This window comes from Nelumbo lutea, chromosome 2 (assembly GCF_056320005.1).
Source record: "Nelumbo lutea isolate HS-2025 chromosome 2, American lotus-T2T, whole genome shotgun sequence".
NCBI lineage: Eukaryota > Viridiplantae > Streptophyta > Magnoliopsida > Proteales > Nelumbonaceae > Nelumbo > Nelumbo lutea.
In genome coordinates this window covers 40,766,680-40,787,004 of record NC_142685.1, presented here as the reverse complement: position 1 = coordinate 40,787,004, position 20,325 = coordinate 40,766,680, and the positions used below count along the sequence as shown (strand labels likewise).

Below are 20,325 nucleotides of genomic sequence, written 5' to 3'. Positions count from 1 at the left end.
CAAGTGGAGCCAAAGCTCAACGATCATGGCAAGAAAAAGAGGGGTCATAGGCTTCCAAAAATAGCAAGCAAACAGGACCAGAAAGTTATCACAGCAGGATGAAACAGATGGTAAGTTGTCACAGCAGGTTGAACCGGAAAGAATTCCAAGTAAATCTGAGCCGGTAAACAAACCTGGTCTCGTGGGTGGACCGAAACTAACCCTTGCACATGACGATTTAAGTGATCACATGACTGTTCAACTGGGGTTAGGAGACACTAACAGAGATCTATCATCTTCCCCATTAAATCCGACCTCTTTTCCTGACGAAGCAAAGAAGGATCAGAACCAAAAGGGTACTTCCTTAGGTGCTAATGTGGGAAACCAAAGGAGGTTTTCAGGGATTTCAGGGCTCGCTTGGAGGCAAGTGCACTCAAAAAGTTCCACGACACCAGACAGGCTAAACCCAAGGTATTTCAGGGAAAATAAAGAAGACTGGGAAGACGACAATGATTGGGAGGACTTGGAAGGTTTTGATTTTGGAGAGGAAGAAGAGATTAACCAGCCTTCTAGCATCGACAGCATAGATTCCACTAAAGCTTGTAAAATTTTGGAAGAAGACAATCTGGGAACCAAGTTACTATTTGACGACCAAGACTCGGAAAAGACAAAGGAGCTGGTGGCAGCAGACGGACAAGAGACCACCCCTTTATTTAGTATGGGGGCACTTCTACCTGAAGAGCACATGATGGTGCTATCAATGCAAGTATAGAAACAGGATCAGTGGCTAGGGAAGAATGGTAGATCCAGTGTTTTCCAAGAGGAAGTACAAGAGGAATAGAATAAGGATGCTGTCATGGGGATTTCTCAAGAGGAAAACCAACAAAAAGAGCTTGATACAGGGGAAGCTTGCAAAACATTGGAACAGGGAGTTTCTATCCCCTTATCCCCTCCTCTTTCCGCCCCTTCTTCTAGTCATCTAGGCATTCCTCTTTGTTTTACTAATTCTGTGCCTTCTTGTTCTGTTATGTTTGTAGATCCAATTCCAGGCCAGTCAACTTTGAATGCTGAAATCACTTGTGCCAATTTGCCTGAAACAAATATTAAAAAACAGGAAGAATTTGAGGATACAGAGGGGGATAGAATGCTAGAGCTAGTGGATAGAAATCTAACTTTGCTTCTGGAAAAGGAGGATAGGATATCCGGAGTGCTGAGATTGTTGGCCCAGGAGGGGAAGCTATTGAATCGGGGAATGGAATTGAGAAGTTTCAAGAGTAAGAGCTTGTAAATATACCTCTAATTGATAAAGTGTACTCGAATCAAGGAAAAGAAATGAGGGAGGAAGGAAGGAAGCAAAAAAAAAAGAAGAAGAAAAGTTAAGTGGAAAAGCCGAAAACAAAAATAACCTATGACAAGGAGGAGTCTGAAGGGAGGGGAAAAAGGAAGAAGAGTTAGGTGATTGGTTTTGATAGGGACCTTTTTCTGCTTTGATCATGAAAATTATCAACTGGAATGTGAGAGGGCTAGGAAGTGCAAAGAAAAGAAGGTTGATTAGGAGTGTTTTAAGGAAAGGTAAGCCATATATTTTTATGATTTAAGAAACCAAACTTTCAAAAATAGATAGAAGGTGGATTAGGAGTTTCTGGGGAATCAGAGGCTTGAGTTGGGCTTTTGCTCCTTCATGGGGAGCTTCAGGAGGAATTCTTACTATTTGGAAGACTGAGGAGATGGAATGCTTGGAAGAACTCATTGGGAACCATTCAGTCTCAATCAAATTAAAAACAATAAGTTATGGTAAGTCCTGACAGTGTCGCTGGCAGAGATAAGAGGAAGAGAAGAGAAGAAGAAGAGAAGAAGAAGAGAAGAGAAGAGAGGAGAGAAGGTTTTGCAATGTAACAGTACTGGCGGCGCCAGTCTTTATTTTACTATATATAGGGCAATAGAAATAACAAGGGAAAAGACCCTTGTGCCCCTGAGTACAACAACATACATAATAGAAATAAAAAAACACTTTAATTAGCCAAATAGGCCCTAACATTTGCAACTAAGTTATTTTAACATTATTCTAACACTCCCCCTCAAGTTGGAGCATAGATGTCAATCATGCCCAACTTGTCACACAAATCTTTGTGCCACACACATGATGAAGACCTTTGGTGAAGATATCTGCAAGTTGCTCTTCCGAACTGACATATGGTGTACACACTTCTCCACTTTCAAGTTTCTCTCTGATAAAATGCTTGTCCACTTCAATGTGTTTCGTCCTATCATGCAGAACTGGATTAGCAGCAATATTGATAGCAGCTTTATTGTCACAGTAGAGTGACGTAGGATTGCTTACTACTAAACCCAGTTCACCTAACAGATTTCTTATCCACATGATTTCCACAACCCCAAGAGCCATCGCTCTATACTCTGCTTCAGCATTGGATCTAACCACCACACTTTGTTTTTTGCTTCTCCATGTGACAAGGTTTCCTCGTACAAAGGCACAATACCCACTGGTAAACTTTCGGTCATTGACTGCTCCTGCCCAATCTGCATCAGTATATACTTCCACTTTTAAGTGACTATGTTTCTGGAACAACAAACCAGCTCTAGGAAACTTCTTGAGATATCTCAAGATCCTCTCTGCAGCCTCAAAGTGAGTTGTCCTCGGGCTGTGCATGAATTGACTAGGACACCCACTGCATAAGCAATATCAGGCCTAGTCATAGACAAATACAAAAGTCTCCCTACGAGTCTCTGGAACATCTTTACATCTTTCAAAAACTCTCCCTAACTGTCTCCCAGATGGTGATTAGGTTCAATAGGTGAATCATATGGTTTTACCCCCAACTTGCTTGTATCTTCTAGTAGATCTAGTACATACTTCCGTTGGAAAATAAAGATGCCCTTGTGAGAGCGGGCAACTTCAATTCTAAGGAAGTATCGTAAGGGGCCTAGATCCTTCACCTCAAATTTAGTGGCTAAGAATTTTTTTAGTCTCTGGATTTCAGCCTCCCAATCTCCTGTGATAACTATGTCATCCACATACACAATAAGAGCTGCAATTTTATCTTCATCTCTTTTCACAAATAGGGTATGATCTGACTGGCATTGTTTGAATCCCATCTGTTGGACTGCTAAATGGAACTTACTACTAAATGGAACTTACTAAACCAAGCCCGAGGTGATTGTTTCAACCCATATAGGGATTTTTTTTTAACATGCACACCTTTTGTTCACTGCCTTTGACACAAAACCCTGGGGGTTGGGTCATGTACACTTCCTCTTCCAAGTCACCATTCAAAAAGGCATTCTTGATGTCCAATTGGTGAAGATCCCAGTCAAAATTTGCTGCCAAGGAAAGGAGAATCCGAATAGAGTTCATCTTCGCTACTAGAGCAAAAGTCTCTGCATAGTCCACTCCATATACCTGTGTGAAGCCTCTTGCTACCAGTCTAGCCTTGTACCTTTCAACAATTCCATCAGCTTTGTGTTTCACTATAAACACCCACTTGCACCCCATTGGTTCCTTCCCTTCAAGAAGATCTACCAACTCCCAAGTACCATATTTGTGTAAGGCATCAATTTTTTCCTGCATTGCATCTGTCCATTCAGGTTTTGACAAAGCTTCTGCCACGGTCTTAGGAACGGGGACACTATCCACAGAAGAGAGAAAGGCACGGTACAAAGGTGAAACATGCTCAGAGGACACAAAATTAGAGATAAGATGATTAGTGGTACAAGATTTAACACCCTTTCTCTTAGCAATAGGAATATTAAGATCATTGGTGACAAGGGAATCAACATTTAAAGGAGCAATGGGAGGAAGTGTACCTGGCTAATGAGACGGATCTGCCTCAGGTGAATCCGATGATGTTGGTTGCACAGTGTCTGGCTCCACGGCTCTTGAACTCTGTTGGCTCTTATGGCGATGATGAAAAACCCAGAACAGAGGAGGATCGGGTAAAGGAGGTAGTTGAATCTGAGTCGTTGTCTGTTTCTCCTCAACCCTACTCTCCCCCTGAGGAGAAACCAAGAAGAATGGTTGACTCTCAAAGAATGAGACATCAATGGAAACATAGTACTTGCGGGCAATGGGATCGTAGCAACAACACCCCTTTTGAGATGAAGGGTAACCAAGAAAAACACAAGGAATAGCCTGAGGGTCAAGTTTACCACGAGTAGGTGACAGGTTGTGGACAAAGCACCGACATCCAAAACCACGCATCGGAATGGTGGATAACAGGGTTGTAAGGAACAAGAGCTGATGTGGGGCCTTATACTCTAGTAGCAGAGAGGGCATGCGATTGATGATATATGTCGTACACAATACTGCATCCATCCAGAACTGTTTTGGCACATTCATATGAATCAGCAAGCCACGAGCAACTTCGAGAAGGTGACGGTTTTTTTGTTCAGCCACACCATTTTGTTGGGGTGTCCTGGCACAAGAGCTTCGCTGAAATGGCCCACTTGAAGCAAAGAACTTCGTGAGATCACTATGGAAATATTCCTTTGCATTGTCCGACTAGAAGATATGAATTTCCGTTTGGAACTGAGTGAACACCATGCATTGAAAATCTTTCACAATTTGTGGCACTTCATCTCGAGATCGCATAGGGTAAACCCAAGTGTATCGAGAATAATCATCAATCAAAGTAACAAAATACTTATAACCAGCTACAGTAGGTAGAGTAACAGGGCCCCAAACATCAAAATAAACAATATGAAATGGAAATTCAGATATTTTATTTCGTAAAGGTAAAGAACTTCTACAATGCTTACTCAACTGACAAGTTTGACACTGTAACTGACTCACTAACAAGGACTCAAACAACTTTGGGAACACAACTTTTAACGACTCAAAAGAAAGATGACCTAAACGACTATGCCATAAATAAACCTAACTCTCGCTTGACGAACTTGTGGACTCAGCCGCCACTAGACCAACATTATTCTTCAACACGTAGAGACCATCCACCATGCTTCGTCTACCAATCATCTTCCCTGAGGTCAAATCTTGAAACACACATGAAGACGGAAAAAAAGTGACTGAGCAATTCAAAGAGTGAGTAAGACTACTAATGGACAGCAAATTAATAGGTAATTTCAGAACGTGCAGGACGTTAGAAAGAGTAAGGCCAAGTGGGAGAGGTATGGTGCCTCAGCCAGCTATGGTAGAAAAAGAACCATCAGCCAGTCTTACCTTATCTCTCCCAGAGAGAAGGTTATATGTCTGAAACAAATTTGACTTACCGGTCATGTGATTTGAGGCTCCGGAATCGATAATCCAAGGAGAATCAGTAGTATGAGATGACACATGGAAGGTTGTGGCATTACCTGATGTAGACACAAATGAGGTAGAAGGAGTAGGCCCAAAATCCACCTGGCGAAGAGTCCTACCATACAATTCCAAATGTTCACGGAAGGAGTTGATAATATCTTCCTTAGAGTCAGAACCGGGATGTCTCTCCTGAGTTACGGAAGGACTAGTATTTGTCGATGCCATATTAGCTGAGTTATACCTTTTTTTATTCTGCTAGCCTGGTTTCTTGCCCTGATTCGGTGCTGACTTCTTACCCAAATCCAGTGCCCATTTAGGTTTTCCATGGAGATCCCAGCATGTATCTTTCGTGTGTCGTGTCTTCTGGCAGTGAGTGCACCAAAGCTTGCTTTTATCTTCTGATTTTTTCTGAGTGTCACCCCTTTTAAAGCCACCTCTGACATTTGTATCTGAATTTCCCCGGACAGCTAGGGCAACTAACTCCCCTTCTACACCATTCATCACACTTCTTCTACTTTCTTCTGACTGCACCAAGGCATACACCTCCTGGACTGTTGGCAAGTCTTTACTACCCAAGATCTGTACCCTGATGGACTCATATGACGGATTCAGCCCTAGGAGGAAGGCAAACACTCGTTGTTGTGATACAAGTGACTTATAGGCCTTTGCATCTTCATCACACTTCCAATTCACATTCTGATAGTGATCAAGTTCTTTCCATATTGATGTCAAATCAGAATAGTACATCGAGAGACTCCTCTCCCCCTGCTTGCAAGTAGAAGATTCAGCTTCTAGTTGATATATCTTGGCATAGTGTCTCTATTCTGAATAAGTGGACTTCGCTTGTTCCCATATCTCACAAGTAGTTTCAGCCCACATAAAAGTCTTCCTTACTTGTAGCAGCATTGAAACCAAGATCCAAGACATCACCATATTGTTCTCTTGGTTCCACCTATCATGCTCAGCACTTCCATACTTCGGTTCCTTTACTCTCCCATTGATGTATCCTATTCTCCCCCTAGCAGTGATGTAGAGTTTTATTCCCCTAGGCCACTCAAGGTAATTCAGACCATCAAAGGGAATAATAGCCATGGGAAAGCTCATATCCATTCCCCCACTTACTCCATTGTGGCTCCCTGAGATCTCTGAAGTAGCAGAATTCTCAGTCGACATGGTTAAGCAGTTAACCAGTCCCAAACACCGGACTTAGGACCCCTCCTTACTCCACAAAACAATGCTCCACTCAGTTCACACCCACACACTTGGGTTTAACAACCAGGTTGAGCACAAACAGTACCAAATTCCGGACAAAAACTGAGGTAATATTCGGCAGATTTCAGACCTGTATAGTTTTGACAGTCCCCACCTACCAGAGTTCCAAAATGTCTAACAGCCACTAATCAGCAGGAGAGATCCTTCTTACTTATAGTCAACTCAAACCATTGAGAAGACAGGTCATCCTTGACCTACAGTTGTCTTAACACATGAACAGGATCACACGATCCAAGAAAACTGGGGTTACACAGGTTCGGCAGCATTCAACCACCCCAGATTCATAGGGTTTTCACTCGGCACATGACCAAGGAGGGTAAAGAAGAGAAAAATAGGGAGAACTGTACCAGTTGTAGCTATTTTGTAGTCCAGAATCAAATTTCTGTTCTACTAGTATGTTCGATCTGTTCTTTGGGTTGATCGATCTTCTCTTGACAATAGCGTTGATCGATCTTCTCTCTTTTAATCAGCATTCCCGCTCTGATACCATCTTGACAGTGTGGCCGGCCAGAGATAAGAGGAAGAGAAGAGAGGAGAAGAGAAGAAGAAGAGAAGAGAAGAGAAGAGAGGAGAGAAGGTTTTGCAATGTAACAGTACTGGCGGCGCCAATCTTTATTTTACTATATATAGGGCGACATAAATAACAAGGGAAAAGACCCTTGTGCCCCTGAGTACAATAACAGACATAACAGAAATAAAAAACGAAACAAAAAACACTTTAATTAGCCAAACATACCCTAACATCTGCAACTAAGTTATTTTAACATTCTAACAGTAAGGATTAGGTCCTAACCAATGTGTATGGCCCTAATTCTTATAAGGAGAGGGATCTTTTTGGGAGGAATTGAGCGTAGTGAGAGGCTTGTGGGAGGGACCTTGGTGTCTAGGGGGAATTTCAATGTTTTAAGATTCTCGGGATAAACAAACAAACCAAGACAAGGTTTTACCCTCATATGAGAAAATTCAATAATTTAATTGAGTCCCTTGAGTTGAAGGAACCCCCACTAACACTACTATAGACTGACTTCACTTGGTCAAATTTCCAAGATATCCCAATTTGTTCTGAACTTGATAGATTTCTTTCCTCGATAGATTGGGAAGGTTTGTAGGAAAACTTGATAGCTAAAGCCTTACCTAGGGTAACCTCAAACTATTGTCCAATTTCTTTGGGACAGGAGTTGTTGTTTGGTGGCACTTCACCCTTACCGGTTTGAGAATATGTGGCTGGAAGATCCCCAATTCAAGGAAGGAGTAAAATCCTAGTGGAATGCGGAAAGTCCAAGAAGTAGAAAAAAGGGTGTTAGATTTATGAGGAGATTAAAAGCATTAAAGGAGAAGATAAAGGACTAGAATAGGGACCTTTATGGAAGACTTGAACATGCTCAAGAAAGAATCTCCTCAAAAATAGAGGGGCCGGTTTAAGTTCTGTCCACCACCTGAACTGGTCAAAACGATACACCCTCTGTAGGAGCATATCGGGAAGCACCCAATACGATATGTATAAGTTGATACAGGTTGATACATATCGATATTTTGAACCTTGTCCCTATCTACTTTTTGTCCACTTTCCGTATACCCGTTAAAATTGCTAGGCAATTAGAAAAGCTAGTAGATCCAAAGAAGCTAGTAGAAAAGCTAATTGTGGGAACCAGAGGATGGAAAGAAAGATCACTTGGTGAAATGGGAACAAGTTAGTAATTCAAAGAAGAGGGTGGACTTGGTTTAGGCAATCTACTCCAAAAGAACTCAACTCTTCTAGGAAAGTGGCTTTGAAAGTTTCCCTTAGAAAGAAATAGGCTTTGGCACAAGGTGATTGAAAGCATACATGGTCAGTTGGACAATGGCTAGGATGCAATTATGCAAAGGTAGCCCCCAATGCAAACTCCTCCTCTCCTTGGAAAGCAATCTATGAGGTATATCCTTTATTTATTTTTTTTCTTTTTTGTTAATTGAAAGATAATTTCATTAATCAAATAGAATAAGTGGTTACAAGCATCCCTTGGAGAGAGGCATGAGGTGCAACCTCTCCTAGATATTACAGAAAGACAAGAAAAAACAAGAGAAAAATTACAAGCTTACCCAAAACAGCTCTTCCCTAGATACCCCCTTGTTTGGCAAGGAAGTCAGCAAAAGCATTTGTCGACCTACCCACCCACCCATTGAGCTCTAATTGTCATGTGTCCTTTTTTTTTTCAGTGAATTGTCATGTGTCCTATTAACCATTTAAAATTTTTCATAAGATCCCTATAGCTCCAAGTAACTGAATCAGGGTTCAGCAACCAACCCACAATCAGCTTAGAGTCTCCTTCAATCAGTAGATACCCCTTGTTTGGCAAGGAAGTCAGCAAAAGCATTTGTCGACCTACCCACCCACCCATTGGGCTCTAATTGTCATGTGTCCTTTTTTTTATCAGTGAATCGCCATGTGTCCTGTTAACCATTTAAATTTTTTCATAAGATCCTTATAGCTCCAAGTAACTGAATCAGGGTTCAGCAACCAACCCACAATCACCTTAGAGTCTCCTTCAATCAGTAGCTTTTCTATCCGAGCTGGTTGGCAATCTGAATCCCTTATACATTAGCCAACAACTCAGCCCTTGTTGAATCACCTACTTCCACCGGGTCTAAAAACAGTGATAAGATATTGCTCTCCTCAATGAGTCAATTCCCAAAACTCCTCTAATCCCTGACAATCCTGGATTGCCTTGGCTGCTCCCATCAAAATTCAGTTTAATAAATCCTTCTGAGGGAGGTACTCGAACTGCTGCAGATCTATCTTCAAGGATAAGTTAGCTATTATAGCCTAGCTTCTCCAAAAGTCAGCAAAGGAAAAAGGATTAAATGAGTCTAGGGTTCTCAGACAATGTATAGCTCTTATTAATATACACTCCTTCACTGCTGAAAAGGTTCTCTCCTTGTCAAGAAAAGTTCTAGCATTCCTTTCTTCCCAAATAGTACACAATGTGGCTGCTCCAAGGCATTCCCACATACATTTCCCCTTTTCTGCTGGGAAGACAAAGATAGACGAGCTAAACAACAACTTTACTTCCAATGGTAGAACCCACCAACAACCAAACAATAAAAAATCCAATCCCACAGAGCTATAGCGAAAGGGCAGGAAATCAGTGAGTGGTAGTAGTCCTCACTATGGGTTTTGCATAAAATACACCAGTTTGGGGATAGACACAAAAAAGACCTTTTCTTTTGCAAGTTTTTTTTATAAATGATTGAAAGTTTATTCATGATAATCAGAATGATATTACAATACAGCCTGCCCAAAGGAAAGGCACGAGCTGGTACCTCTCCACAACAACAACAAAGTACTACCTCAGACTAGGAAAAGAAAGTTTACAGCGCTGCCCAGAATAAATGCTCCCTTGATACCCCTTGTTTAGCTAACCCATCCGCTATGGTATTAGCTGTTCTACCCACCCACTGATAATTAACAGTCATGTTCCTTGAAAACCACTTAGCTTTCCTCATAAGATCCCTGTAGCACCAAATAACTGAAGCTGGATTTTTTAACCAGCCACGACTTTGGAGTCTCCTTCAATAAGCAAATTCTAAACTCCTATCTGGTCTGCAATCTGAATACCTTGTACTGCTGCTAGAAGCTCAGCTCTAACACGGAGCCTGAGAACAAAGCTAATATATTACCATCTTTATCTCTCAGCACCCCACCTATCCCTGATGGACCCGGATTTCCTGGCTGCTACCATCAAAATTCAGCTTTGTCCAGTCTTCCGAAGGAGGCACCCACACAGCTGGTACTCTGTTCTTCCTGTTACTGCTACTAGCCACAGCAATCCAGTTCCTCCAAATGTCATCAAAGGAATATGTTTTAAAGGAATCCAATGATCTCAGCCAATGGATTGCCCTGGTCAAAATGCAATCCTTTATGTTCTGAATATTTCTCTCCTTTCCAAAGTATTAATCTTTTCATGATACACCTCCCAACAAAAGACAGCTATTTTTGGGGGAATCGGCTTGGTCCAAACTTCTCACACAGGGAAAGGCCCAAGCACATCACCTCTCTTATCAGAAGAAGAAGAAGAAGAAGAAGAAGAAGGGTCTAAACAAACGTTGCCAAGTAGGGGTGTCAACGGTATTCAAAAATTCGATATTCGACATAATCGAATCGAATTCAGATAATAAATTCAGATATCCTATTCTTACCAAATTCGGATGATTCGATTCGATAAATATCTGAATTTGGCCAATTATTTAATTCTAATATATAATATATAAAATATTTTATGTAATTTATATATAATAATTAATTTATATAAATAATTTACATATTTATATACTTTATATCAATAAAATATTTATTTTATATATTTACTAATTATCTAAAATAATTAATTAATTGAATTCACATCAAGTCGAATATTCGAATATTTAGTCGAATTCAAATTCGGATATTAATTTTCAATATCCTTCAGATATCAAATCGAATTCGGATATCAGATTTTCTAGTCGGATTCGAATTCGGATATTGCCTGGTCCGATTTGAACTCGATCTGTTTACACCTCTATTACCAAGAAAAGAAAGCAACTCGGTGACACAAGGAAGTTCAACCTCTCGCAAACCTCTACGAAATCCAAAATCCCAATTCAAAGAAAGAGAGAGGGCTAGAGGAGAGAGAAAAGAGGAAATGGGCTCTTTTTTTATCAAATTGAGCTCTTTTTTATAGAGGGAAAGAGAGTAAAGAGAGGTCTTTGAGAAGCATATTACCCATCCAAGTATCTTCCCAAAAAAGAACTAGATTACCCACACAACATCATACCTTACATATTGGAGAAATTTGGGAAGAATGCCATATATTGCCTTCCAAGGAGTAGATAGGGCAGCCTGACTAGGTACTCTGGCATCCCAGCATGAATCAAAGCAGCCATGAAAGCTAACCACCACCCTATGCCACAAACTCTCTCTCTCTCTCTCTCTCTCTCTCTCTCTCTCTCTCTCTCTCTCTCTCTCTCTCTCTCTCCACAACGGTCATCTCCATAACCATTTTCCCAACAAAGCTTCATTCTTAAGAACCAAATTCCCTAACCCTAGCCCCCCTCCCTCTTTGCTACGACTACCTACCTCCCAACTAATTAAATGATCCTTTTTGCACCCTGGTTCCCACAAAAAATTCCTCATCAACTTTTCCAATTTTCTAGCCTCCCTAGAGGGGACCCTGAAAACAGAAAGGAAGTACACCAGGAGATTGGTAAGTGTGACCTTGATCAAAGTTACCCTTCCCCCCAAGGAGATGTAGTTTTTTTTTCCATGTTGCCAATCTTTTTTCAAATTCCTCCACTACTGGATTCCAGAAACTACCTACTTTCCTTAGGATTCCCACCCAATGGTAAGGTAAACCCAAATAAGTCAAGGGCCAGGAAGCAACAAAACATCCCAAGGAAGCAGCAATGGACTCAACCTCACTATCTTCCAAATTTAAACCTACCACACAACTTTTTTCAAAGTTCACTTTAAGATTGGGTAATGGGTCAAGAATATTGTTTTGGGAAGACCTATGGATAGTAGTCAATCACTAAAGGTCCAATTTCCTATGCTTGATTCAACCTCCAACTATAAATGTGAACCCATCTCTAAGTTAGTGATTTTCTTAGCCACAGGGATAAGTTGGGATTTGGAATTTAGAAGAGGTCTAAGGGAAATGGAGTGTGATTCTCTCATCCTCCTTTTAGCCAAACTTGATTCCATATTTTTGCATCAAAGTGTCAAGGACAATAGAATGTGGTCCATTTCCTCATATGGCTTGTTCACTTGTGCATCCTTTTTCAACTTCCTAATTCAGTCTTCTACCTCGGGGGTGAATTTCCCGGTGAAAGAAGTTTGGAGCACACCAATCCCTCCTAAGGGCCTTTTGTTGGGAAGTTTTTAGTGGAAAGATTAATACCAATGACATGCTGCAGAAAAAAAAAAAAGGCCAAATACATGCCTTTCTCCTCACATGTGCTTTCTTTGCAAAAACAATGGTGAAACTATATCCCATATTTTCTTATCTTGTCCTTTTGTGCTTTGTAGTTGAGAGCATCTTTGTTTTCTCTTTGGCTGCAGGCGGTCTCCTCCTCAGGATGCAGCTAGGCTCTATGATCCAAACTTCTTGAAACAATCAAAGACTAGAGGAAGGTTGGTGTGGAAAGCAGCAAGAGCTACATTGATTTGGACTATTTGGGAAAAAAGAAATGGAAGGATATTTAATGAAAAGAGTAGGACAGAATTGAAAATCCTAGAAACAGTAAAAATAAAGGTAGCACATTGGGTAAAGTCAATGGAGGACTTCAAATCTTTCTCACTTAATGATATTCTGAGGAAGTGGTTATGTCATCTCAAAACAAGGAAAGAACAATGATGGAATGGAGACAACTGGCAGCTAACTATGTGAAACTCAATTTTAATGGAAGCTACATAGGTAATCAAGCAATAGCTAGGATGGAAGGGGTCTTTCAAGACACAGAAGAGAAGGTGCTTGCCTTATATTTGTCCTGTAGCCAATGGTGATGCAGTGACAGCAAGGTTGCCTAGTCTTCTTCAGGGTCTAAAATTCGCTAAGCAGTTTGGGTTTCTTAACTTGGAACTGGAAGGGGATTCACAAGTGGTTATCTAATGGACAAGGAATAGTACCCAAATCCCATGGGTTCACAGGCATACAGTCTGCAAAATAGAATTCTTAGCAAGGGAGATGAGTGTTGGTCTTAGATGGGTGAGAACAACAAATGGGATGGCAGACACATGGGCAAAACAAGGGACTACAAGACAACAAATTTTTGGGCAAAAATCTAGTTTCTTCTGCTGGAGAATTTTCCACCTTGATGTAATTCCTACTATTTGAAGTTTAATCAAATTTATCCTTACTGATAAAAAAAAATCCAACTTCTATTACAACAGAATCTCTCAAACCAAGCCCACGGGACATATTTGAGCTCATATAACAACTTCTTTAAGTTTGCAAACAAACTTAGGATCTTCACAATAACCTAGAGGAGGTTTCATGTACACCATCTCATGGAGATGCCCATAAAGAAAGGCATTCCTTACATCCATCTGGTGAAAAGTCCACTACTTAAGAGCAGCAATGGCAAGAATAAATTTGGTAGTAGTCATCTTGGCAACTGGGGCAAATGTCTCCTCATGGCCAATGCCAACCTTCTTCACATTGTTTGGGGAAAGGGGAATAACTGTAGTTTTGCTTACTGAGTGGGGAGACGTTGTAATCAAACTACAAACACCCTGGCCTTGACTTTGTATCGGGAAAGGATCTACTCTGCCTTCCAAACCACAGCTCTTCCAAGGTTCCAAAGACTTCTTGGATAAGGCTAGTGAAGAAGTTTTGAAAAGCAACTTTGTACCCAAGTCTATGTCCGCCATGATTCTTTTTCCAGTTCTACTATCAATACTTCCAATACTGAACTCACCATAAGCTTTCTCATCAGATTTTTCCCCTTAATCCAGTCTAAGTCAAATTCTTCTTCTCCTTCTTCTTCTTTGCTCCTGCCATACCTTGGGTTTGGACGATCAGAACTGCTTGAGTAGAATACTAGCCTCGGTCTTCAAGCAAGCCCTGCCATAGTCGTTTCAGTCGAAGGGGCTTTCTTCAACAAAGGATGAGAGAGGGACAATGATACACCTAAGTTAACACCCCTAGTCTTTTCAGTCAGACACAAATATGCACTTGATAGAGCACAAGATATTGCATTAATTTTTTTTTTCTATCAGCAACACAAAAATCCATCCATTCATTAATAAAAAAGAGACATTACAACCAGAAATTGTGAAGAAACTGTCTAACCCAATACAAGATAAACCCACCCAGCTGTATCACAGCATTTATTACAACTGAGCCCAGTACATCAGTTGTCTATTTACTCCTTGTCTTGCTAAACTATTGGCAGATGTCCTAACCCACTCGATTTGAATTATCATATCTCTTGAAAGCCATTTGAAGCGCCTGTATTCATTTCTAAGCTTCCAAATCGCTATCACACCTCACTACCAGTTTCATGTCACCTTCAAGAACCAATCTTTCTGCTCCCATGTCTAGCTATTTTTACCCAAATACTGCAGCAAAAAATTCTGCAGTTACAGCATCACCTTGTACAATTGGACCTGAAAACAAAGCCCTTATAGTGCCATCTTCATCTCTAATTACTCTTCCAATTCCAGACGGACCTGAACTGCCTAGATTACAACCAACAAAGTTCAATTTCAACGACCCAGCCATTGGGGAAGACCACACCTCAAGGGGTTTTTGTTTCCTAGAGGAGGATCCAGCAATTGATACTGCATTAATACTTCTTAAGCATATTTCATAGCATTGGCACTTTTAAAATATGTTAGATATTAAGTATTGAGATATGGCACTTAACTTCAAAAACTAGATATAGAATCCATAGGCATATTAAATGAGACAATTGTACCCATACATGTGTCCAAGATCTTAGAAGATGGATAGTTGTATGCCCATTCCCAATATGCGTATATATCCATATCTAGGTCTCATAGGTTGCTTACCACATTTAGCTTCAGCAATTAATTTTATCCAAAACAACTTCATAGGTCTCTCGTCCTAGTACTGCACCTATCCCAGCATGCCAAGCTATATCTATATTAACTAAAAGAAACTGTTTCAAATAACGAAAACATTTTGCTGCAACAAGTATCATGTTCCAAATGCAAGTCAGTCAGATGAAGCCTGATCTACGCAAAAGTGGTAAGGTGTTGTATTTCTCACCAACTTGTGAAGCCTAAGACTCCATTTGGGAAGAGTGCAAATACAAATATGCTTAGTGCAAATACAAAAAAATTGTATTTGCACATTGCACTGTTTATATTTGTATTTTTACCCTTCCCAAACAGAACCTAAAGAAAATTTTATAACTTCGCCTACTAGCAACTATGCAGTCAAAAATGGTTTCAGGCATCAAAGTAAACCTGCATTAAGTGCATGAGATACAACATGACAGAGAATAGTGAATGGAAGGTTCTAGTCATCGGGGTGCTTTCTCTGTCTCTTAGCTTCCACCCCCATTTTACCTATCAATATATATACACCAAGATGGAGAAACAAGAAATGATAGGGTCAGAAATGAAGTCATCTGAAGGAACCAAGGAGTAGCTCCAATGGATGATAAAATGAGAGAAAGTAGACTGGGGTGTTCTAATCACATGCATAGAAGACCATCTACAGCACCCATAGAGATGACGTATTACAAGTTGAATGGACTAGAAGAACTAAGGGCAGACCAAATAGAACTTTGGGTGGAAGTAGCATGAAATGATTTAAGTGCCCAAAATTTGATGATGGGTTTGGCACTGAACAGAACAGAATGGAAAAACAGGATTTATGTAGGCGACCCTATACAGTTGGGAGACAAGGTTTAGATGATGATGGAAAAACAAGTACTCCTTTGAAAACCAAACTGAGCAGTTAAACTGGAAAACCCAGGAATTGGTTGTTGTTTACAGGTTCAATATTCAAAACAATTTTGGCAATTTTACAATTAAAGCACCCCATAAACTGGAAAACCATGAACCACTCGGCTTTCTGGTCCAATTTCCAGTCTGGCTATCAATAACATTGGAAACAAGATCCACTAAAGCTCTTACTCAAAAGGTTCACTTCTATTTCAGCATATAGCAAAATAAGAATATCACATTTTAACCATAAATGAATGCAGAAGGTTCATTAAACTTGAACGGCATGCATACCTACTGTAATTGACTACAATCATCAATATAATAGACATCTAAAACTGCATCATCTATTGAAAAATGTGTAAAACCATAGCATATTTTTAAGTACCTTTTCAAAAGCCTTTATTCTTGGTTTAATGTCCTTCTCAATGTCATAGAAAACAATTGGAGGAAATAACAAAATTACAACTCTAGTGAGTTCTTTGGGGACTCCAATATCTTGAAAAAAATCAACCAAAAGCTTCAAATGGTATTCCACTGGTAGCATAAGAAAACGAGGAAATGATTCAACAAAGTATTGAAAAGAGACATCTTTGGAATCCAGCATGTTCAGCCCTCCACGCTTTGCTTCCATCTACACCATTAAACATAACATTCACTTCAATATGCAGAAAAATAATGTACATACACGATTTTAGCTAGACAAGAATAAACTTGAGAAAAGATAATGAAAATGACATCAGTAGGCACCTGGAACAACTAAAGATGTTATCAGGAGGAGAAAAAAGATAAAGTTTGTTACTTGTCCTTATGAATGTAGAAAACCAAAAGTTAAAAAAAAAAAAATAAAGTTATAAAGAAGCATCAAGTCATACTAGACCTTTTCAAAAAATGATAATGTTTGCTGAACATCCTCATCAATGGAAATTGATAGGTTTATCATCATGCGACGTGCATTCTTCCCAACAACCACTTCATCATCATTGCTAGAAAATAATATTTCCTTCATATATTTAACCTATATATGACACATGTAAAATAAGAATGGGCCTGATTAACCAAACAAAGAATCAAGCAGCACATAGAAAATGATAAATGATTACAAGAAGAAAACAAATTAAAAATAGTAATTAACAATAGAAGTTAATTCACTGGCTCTAAACCAAACTTCAAAACTGATAACTTCCCTTCACATTCTAAAGGTCTACATTGAATGAGAAATACAATATACACTATGTTAAAATAGCATTCCATGATAAGCATTAGAACTTCACATTTTGAAAACCATTTCCTACTTTGTGAGCTTAACCCTGCTGCTATACAAGAGGGTGGGAAACTTGCTTTAAAGTGATGTCTATCCATATCTCTCAAAACATTTTTCAAGGATAGTTTACAGTTACATAAGTTTGCAAGTTGAGGGGTGTAGAAGAGGTAGGAGCAGGCAAAAAAAGTCCACAGGTTGAAGTAGTGAGAAACGATTTGAGAGCCCAAAACTTAACAATGGGCAGGGCACCCACCCAATACAGTAAAAGGGCATTAACAGGGTTCATGTAACTGACCCCGTATAGTTGGGGTAAGGCTTTATTGAGGGAGTTGAGATACCAAAGTTAAATAACCACACAAATAAGCAGCTTTGATTTCCCATGATTCACATAAATTACGGCGCATAATCAAAAAATGAAAAGTTAATTTTTGTTATCAAATTGCAAATTCCTTTTACTCAAGGTATCACTTTTGAGAAAAAGAGTAACTTGTTAATGTACAATGGAAGAGCTATATACAGGTTACAAAGGCATAATTCTATCACCATACAAGCTTCCCCTGTGCACACCAGATTTGGCTAAACTATCTGCTACAGAGTTTAACTCCCTAGGAATCCAGATTAAATTTGCATTCAAGGATTTCAAAAGATCTCTAGCCTCATCCAAGTAGCGAGCCAATCTCCAAGGCTTGCCTTCCTTCTCCCAAAGCCATTTTACCATGTTGCTAGAGTCACCTTTGACTACTAGATCAGTCAAGCCTAGATCTCTTGTGATACGGAGACCCATTAGAACAGCTAAAACTTCAGATGCTGTGGAGTCTGCAGTCCCAATTAGTCCACTAAAGGCCCACATAGGGATTTCATCCCTCTTAAACACACCACCTATTCCTACCATTCCCAGGTTTCCAGCTGCACTTCCATCAAAGTATAGAGTCACCCCCTCCTCTTCTTTTGTTGGGGAAGGCTTTTAACTCTTAAAATACTGGGTGAAGAGAACAATATTTCCACCACATTCTGCTGAAGCATATTCATAGTCATTCCTTTCAAACTCTCTGAATTCAGCACCCACAAATTGCACAGGTATATTAAATGAGAAATCATGTCTTCCATGGATCTAGCTTTGTTGTAAAAAATGCGACTGTTTTGTTCTTCCCAAACACTCCACATTATTGCTTGAGCCATCATGTACCAACAAGATTTATAAAATGACGCCAGATCTTCCTTGTTTCTGAACAATGTAGAAGGAGATGCTCAGCTGACTCACCATTGCTGAGAAAAAGGGTGCAGACATGGGAGGGAGATACACAATCTACCTTTCTGTTTTTTCCCTTTCAAGCAAGTCTCCCACACACACACCAAAAAAAAAAAAAAAAAAAAAAAAAAAAAAAAAAAAAAAAAAAACAAAACAAAAAAAACAAAAAAAACAAAAAATGAAACTCTATGAAGGATGTGGGCAATCCAAACTCTTCTACGAGGGAACCCGGAGTTTGTCTCACCCGACCAAAGGCCCTGAGAAAAGATTTAGTTGAGAACTTTCCGGCAGGGTGGAGCTTCTAGATTCCCTAGTCTTGGTTTGATGGGGAAAAATAGACCTCTCTTAAGACATTTAACAGATCTGCAAGTTCATCAATCTCTACGTCCCTTAAGAGATTCTTAAATTTAGGTTCCGGCTTGTTATAGGAGGCGAATCTGATAGACAGGAGTCTATGGTGGCTTCTTGGTTTTGGGAGAGATTAAACAAGCGGGGCTAAGTGTTAGCCAATGTGTTTTCTCCCCACCAAAGGTCAGTCCAGAATTTGATTTTAGCCCCGTTCCACACATTATAATATACAATACCTACAGAGAAATTAATCAATATTGTCCAATCTCCATGAAGATTGTGGCGATACCTTATTAATGAGATTTGGAAGCTTCTCTGAGGAGAGATACCGTGCGACATGCGTCGATACCATAGGGTTCAGTCCAATGCTCTCCAAGAACGGAAGCATACCGTTATCTCCCTTCTCCTTGGCCATGTAAAACACCTTCTTCTTAAAAGAAAGACTCTCCACATCTTCTCCCTCAGCACTCCATGACTTCCACAGTGAATGTTCGTCCAAATCATGAACACCATCAATCAGCATCTTGACATACTTCGGTGAATTTGACACGATGTCAAGCGACTCTTGTTTGGATACCCCACCTTCTTGCAGAACCTCAGCCACGGCTTCACGTGCCTCGAGAACCAGTTCCTCGTCGTCGGAGTTCCCGCCATGTTCGACGGTAGAAGCTCGTTGACGGGTGTCTGAGAGTCGATTGAAGAGAAGAGAATAATTGAATCTTTCGAATTTTAAATAAGTTTTAGAAGGAGAAGGATAGATGCTTTCAGGAAATTGCAGATTACATGGGAAATTCCAATTCCCCAAGAAAACTGGTTCGTGCGGAACTGATATTTTGAGATTTTTTGAGAGAGAAGGCAGGCTTGGCGCGAGCATGGTCCATCAACCATCGTTCATCGCTCGAAGGTACGTTAGCCTCTAAAACCTCTGAAAAACCCTACCTAAACTTCTCGTTGTAGGCATATCGGATAGTACTCGGATCGGACGCACCTAAGTCCGATATTGATTGATTTCAATTAGAAAAAAGGTAAATTACAAAAACCCCCTGAACTATGGGGTCTGGGACAAGGACCCCCTGTGCTTTGTTTTGCGACAAAACCGTCAACCTTCCTTTAAAAAATGAGAAGACCACCGTTGCAATATTTTTTAACTCCCATATTATCATTGTAATAATTATTGGAGAAAAGCATTGTTCATATTCCCCGATATCACGATAAACAAACAAAATGGCGTTAATCCCCTCTACCTCATGTTCCATTACATTTCTCTCTCCCTCGATCTCTCTTTTTCCCATTCCTCTTTATCTCCTCTTTCTTCTTCCCACGCTTTTTTCGTTCCTCTCAGCCATAGCCGCCACAACTCGTTGCAACGACTAATTCCCCTTGGCCGCTTCATTCTCTTAATTCTTCTTAATTATTCTCTTGTTGGGCTCCATCGCCTTGCTCTTCTCCACCACACAAGCCCGACCATTAAGCAATCCAAAACAGCATGGATGCATGGAAGAATCTCGAGG

The 20,325-nt window shown here is 40.1% G+C and overlaps 1 protein-coding gene across 1 annotated transcript in view; it reads right to left on the bottom strand.

The window, feature by feature from the left end:
* The window catches only part of LOC148870062 (Mitochondrial transcription termination factor family protein), a 68,036-nt gene extending 47,951 nt beyond the window's left edge, over nt 1-20,085 (bottom strand). The window contains exons 1-3 of the mRNA XM_088973360.1: nt 19,104-20,085; nt 16,834-16,971; nt 16,342-16,587 (exon numbers count right to left, since the gene is read on the bottom strand). Of these exons, the coding sequence (XP_088829486.1) occupies nt 16,342-16,587; nt 16,834-16,971; nt 19,104-19,688 (969 nt within the window). The 5' untranslated portion in view covers nt 19,689-20,085. The remainder of the gene's footprint in view (nt 1-16,341; nt 16,588-16,833; nt 16,972-19,103) is intronic.
* Between the last annotated feature and the right edge of the window lie 240 nt (nt 20,086-20,325).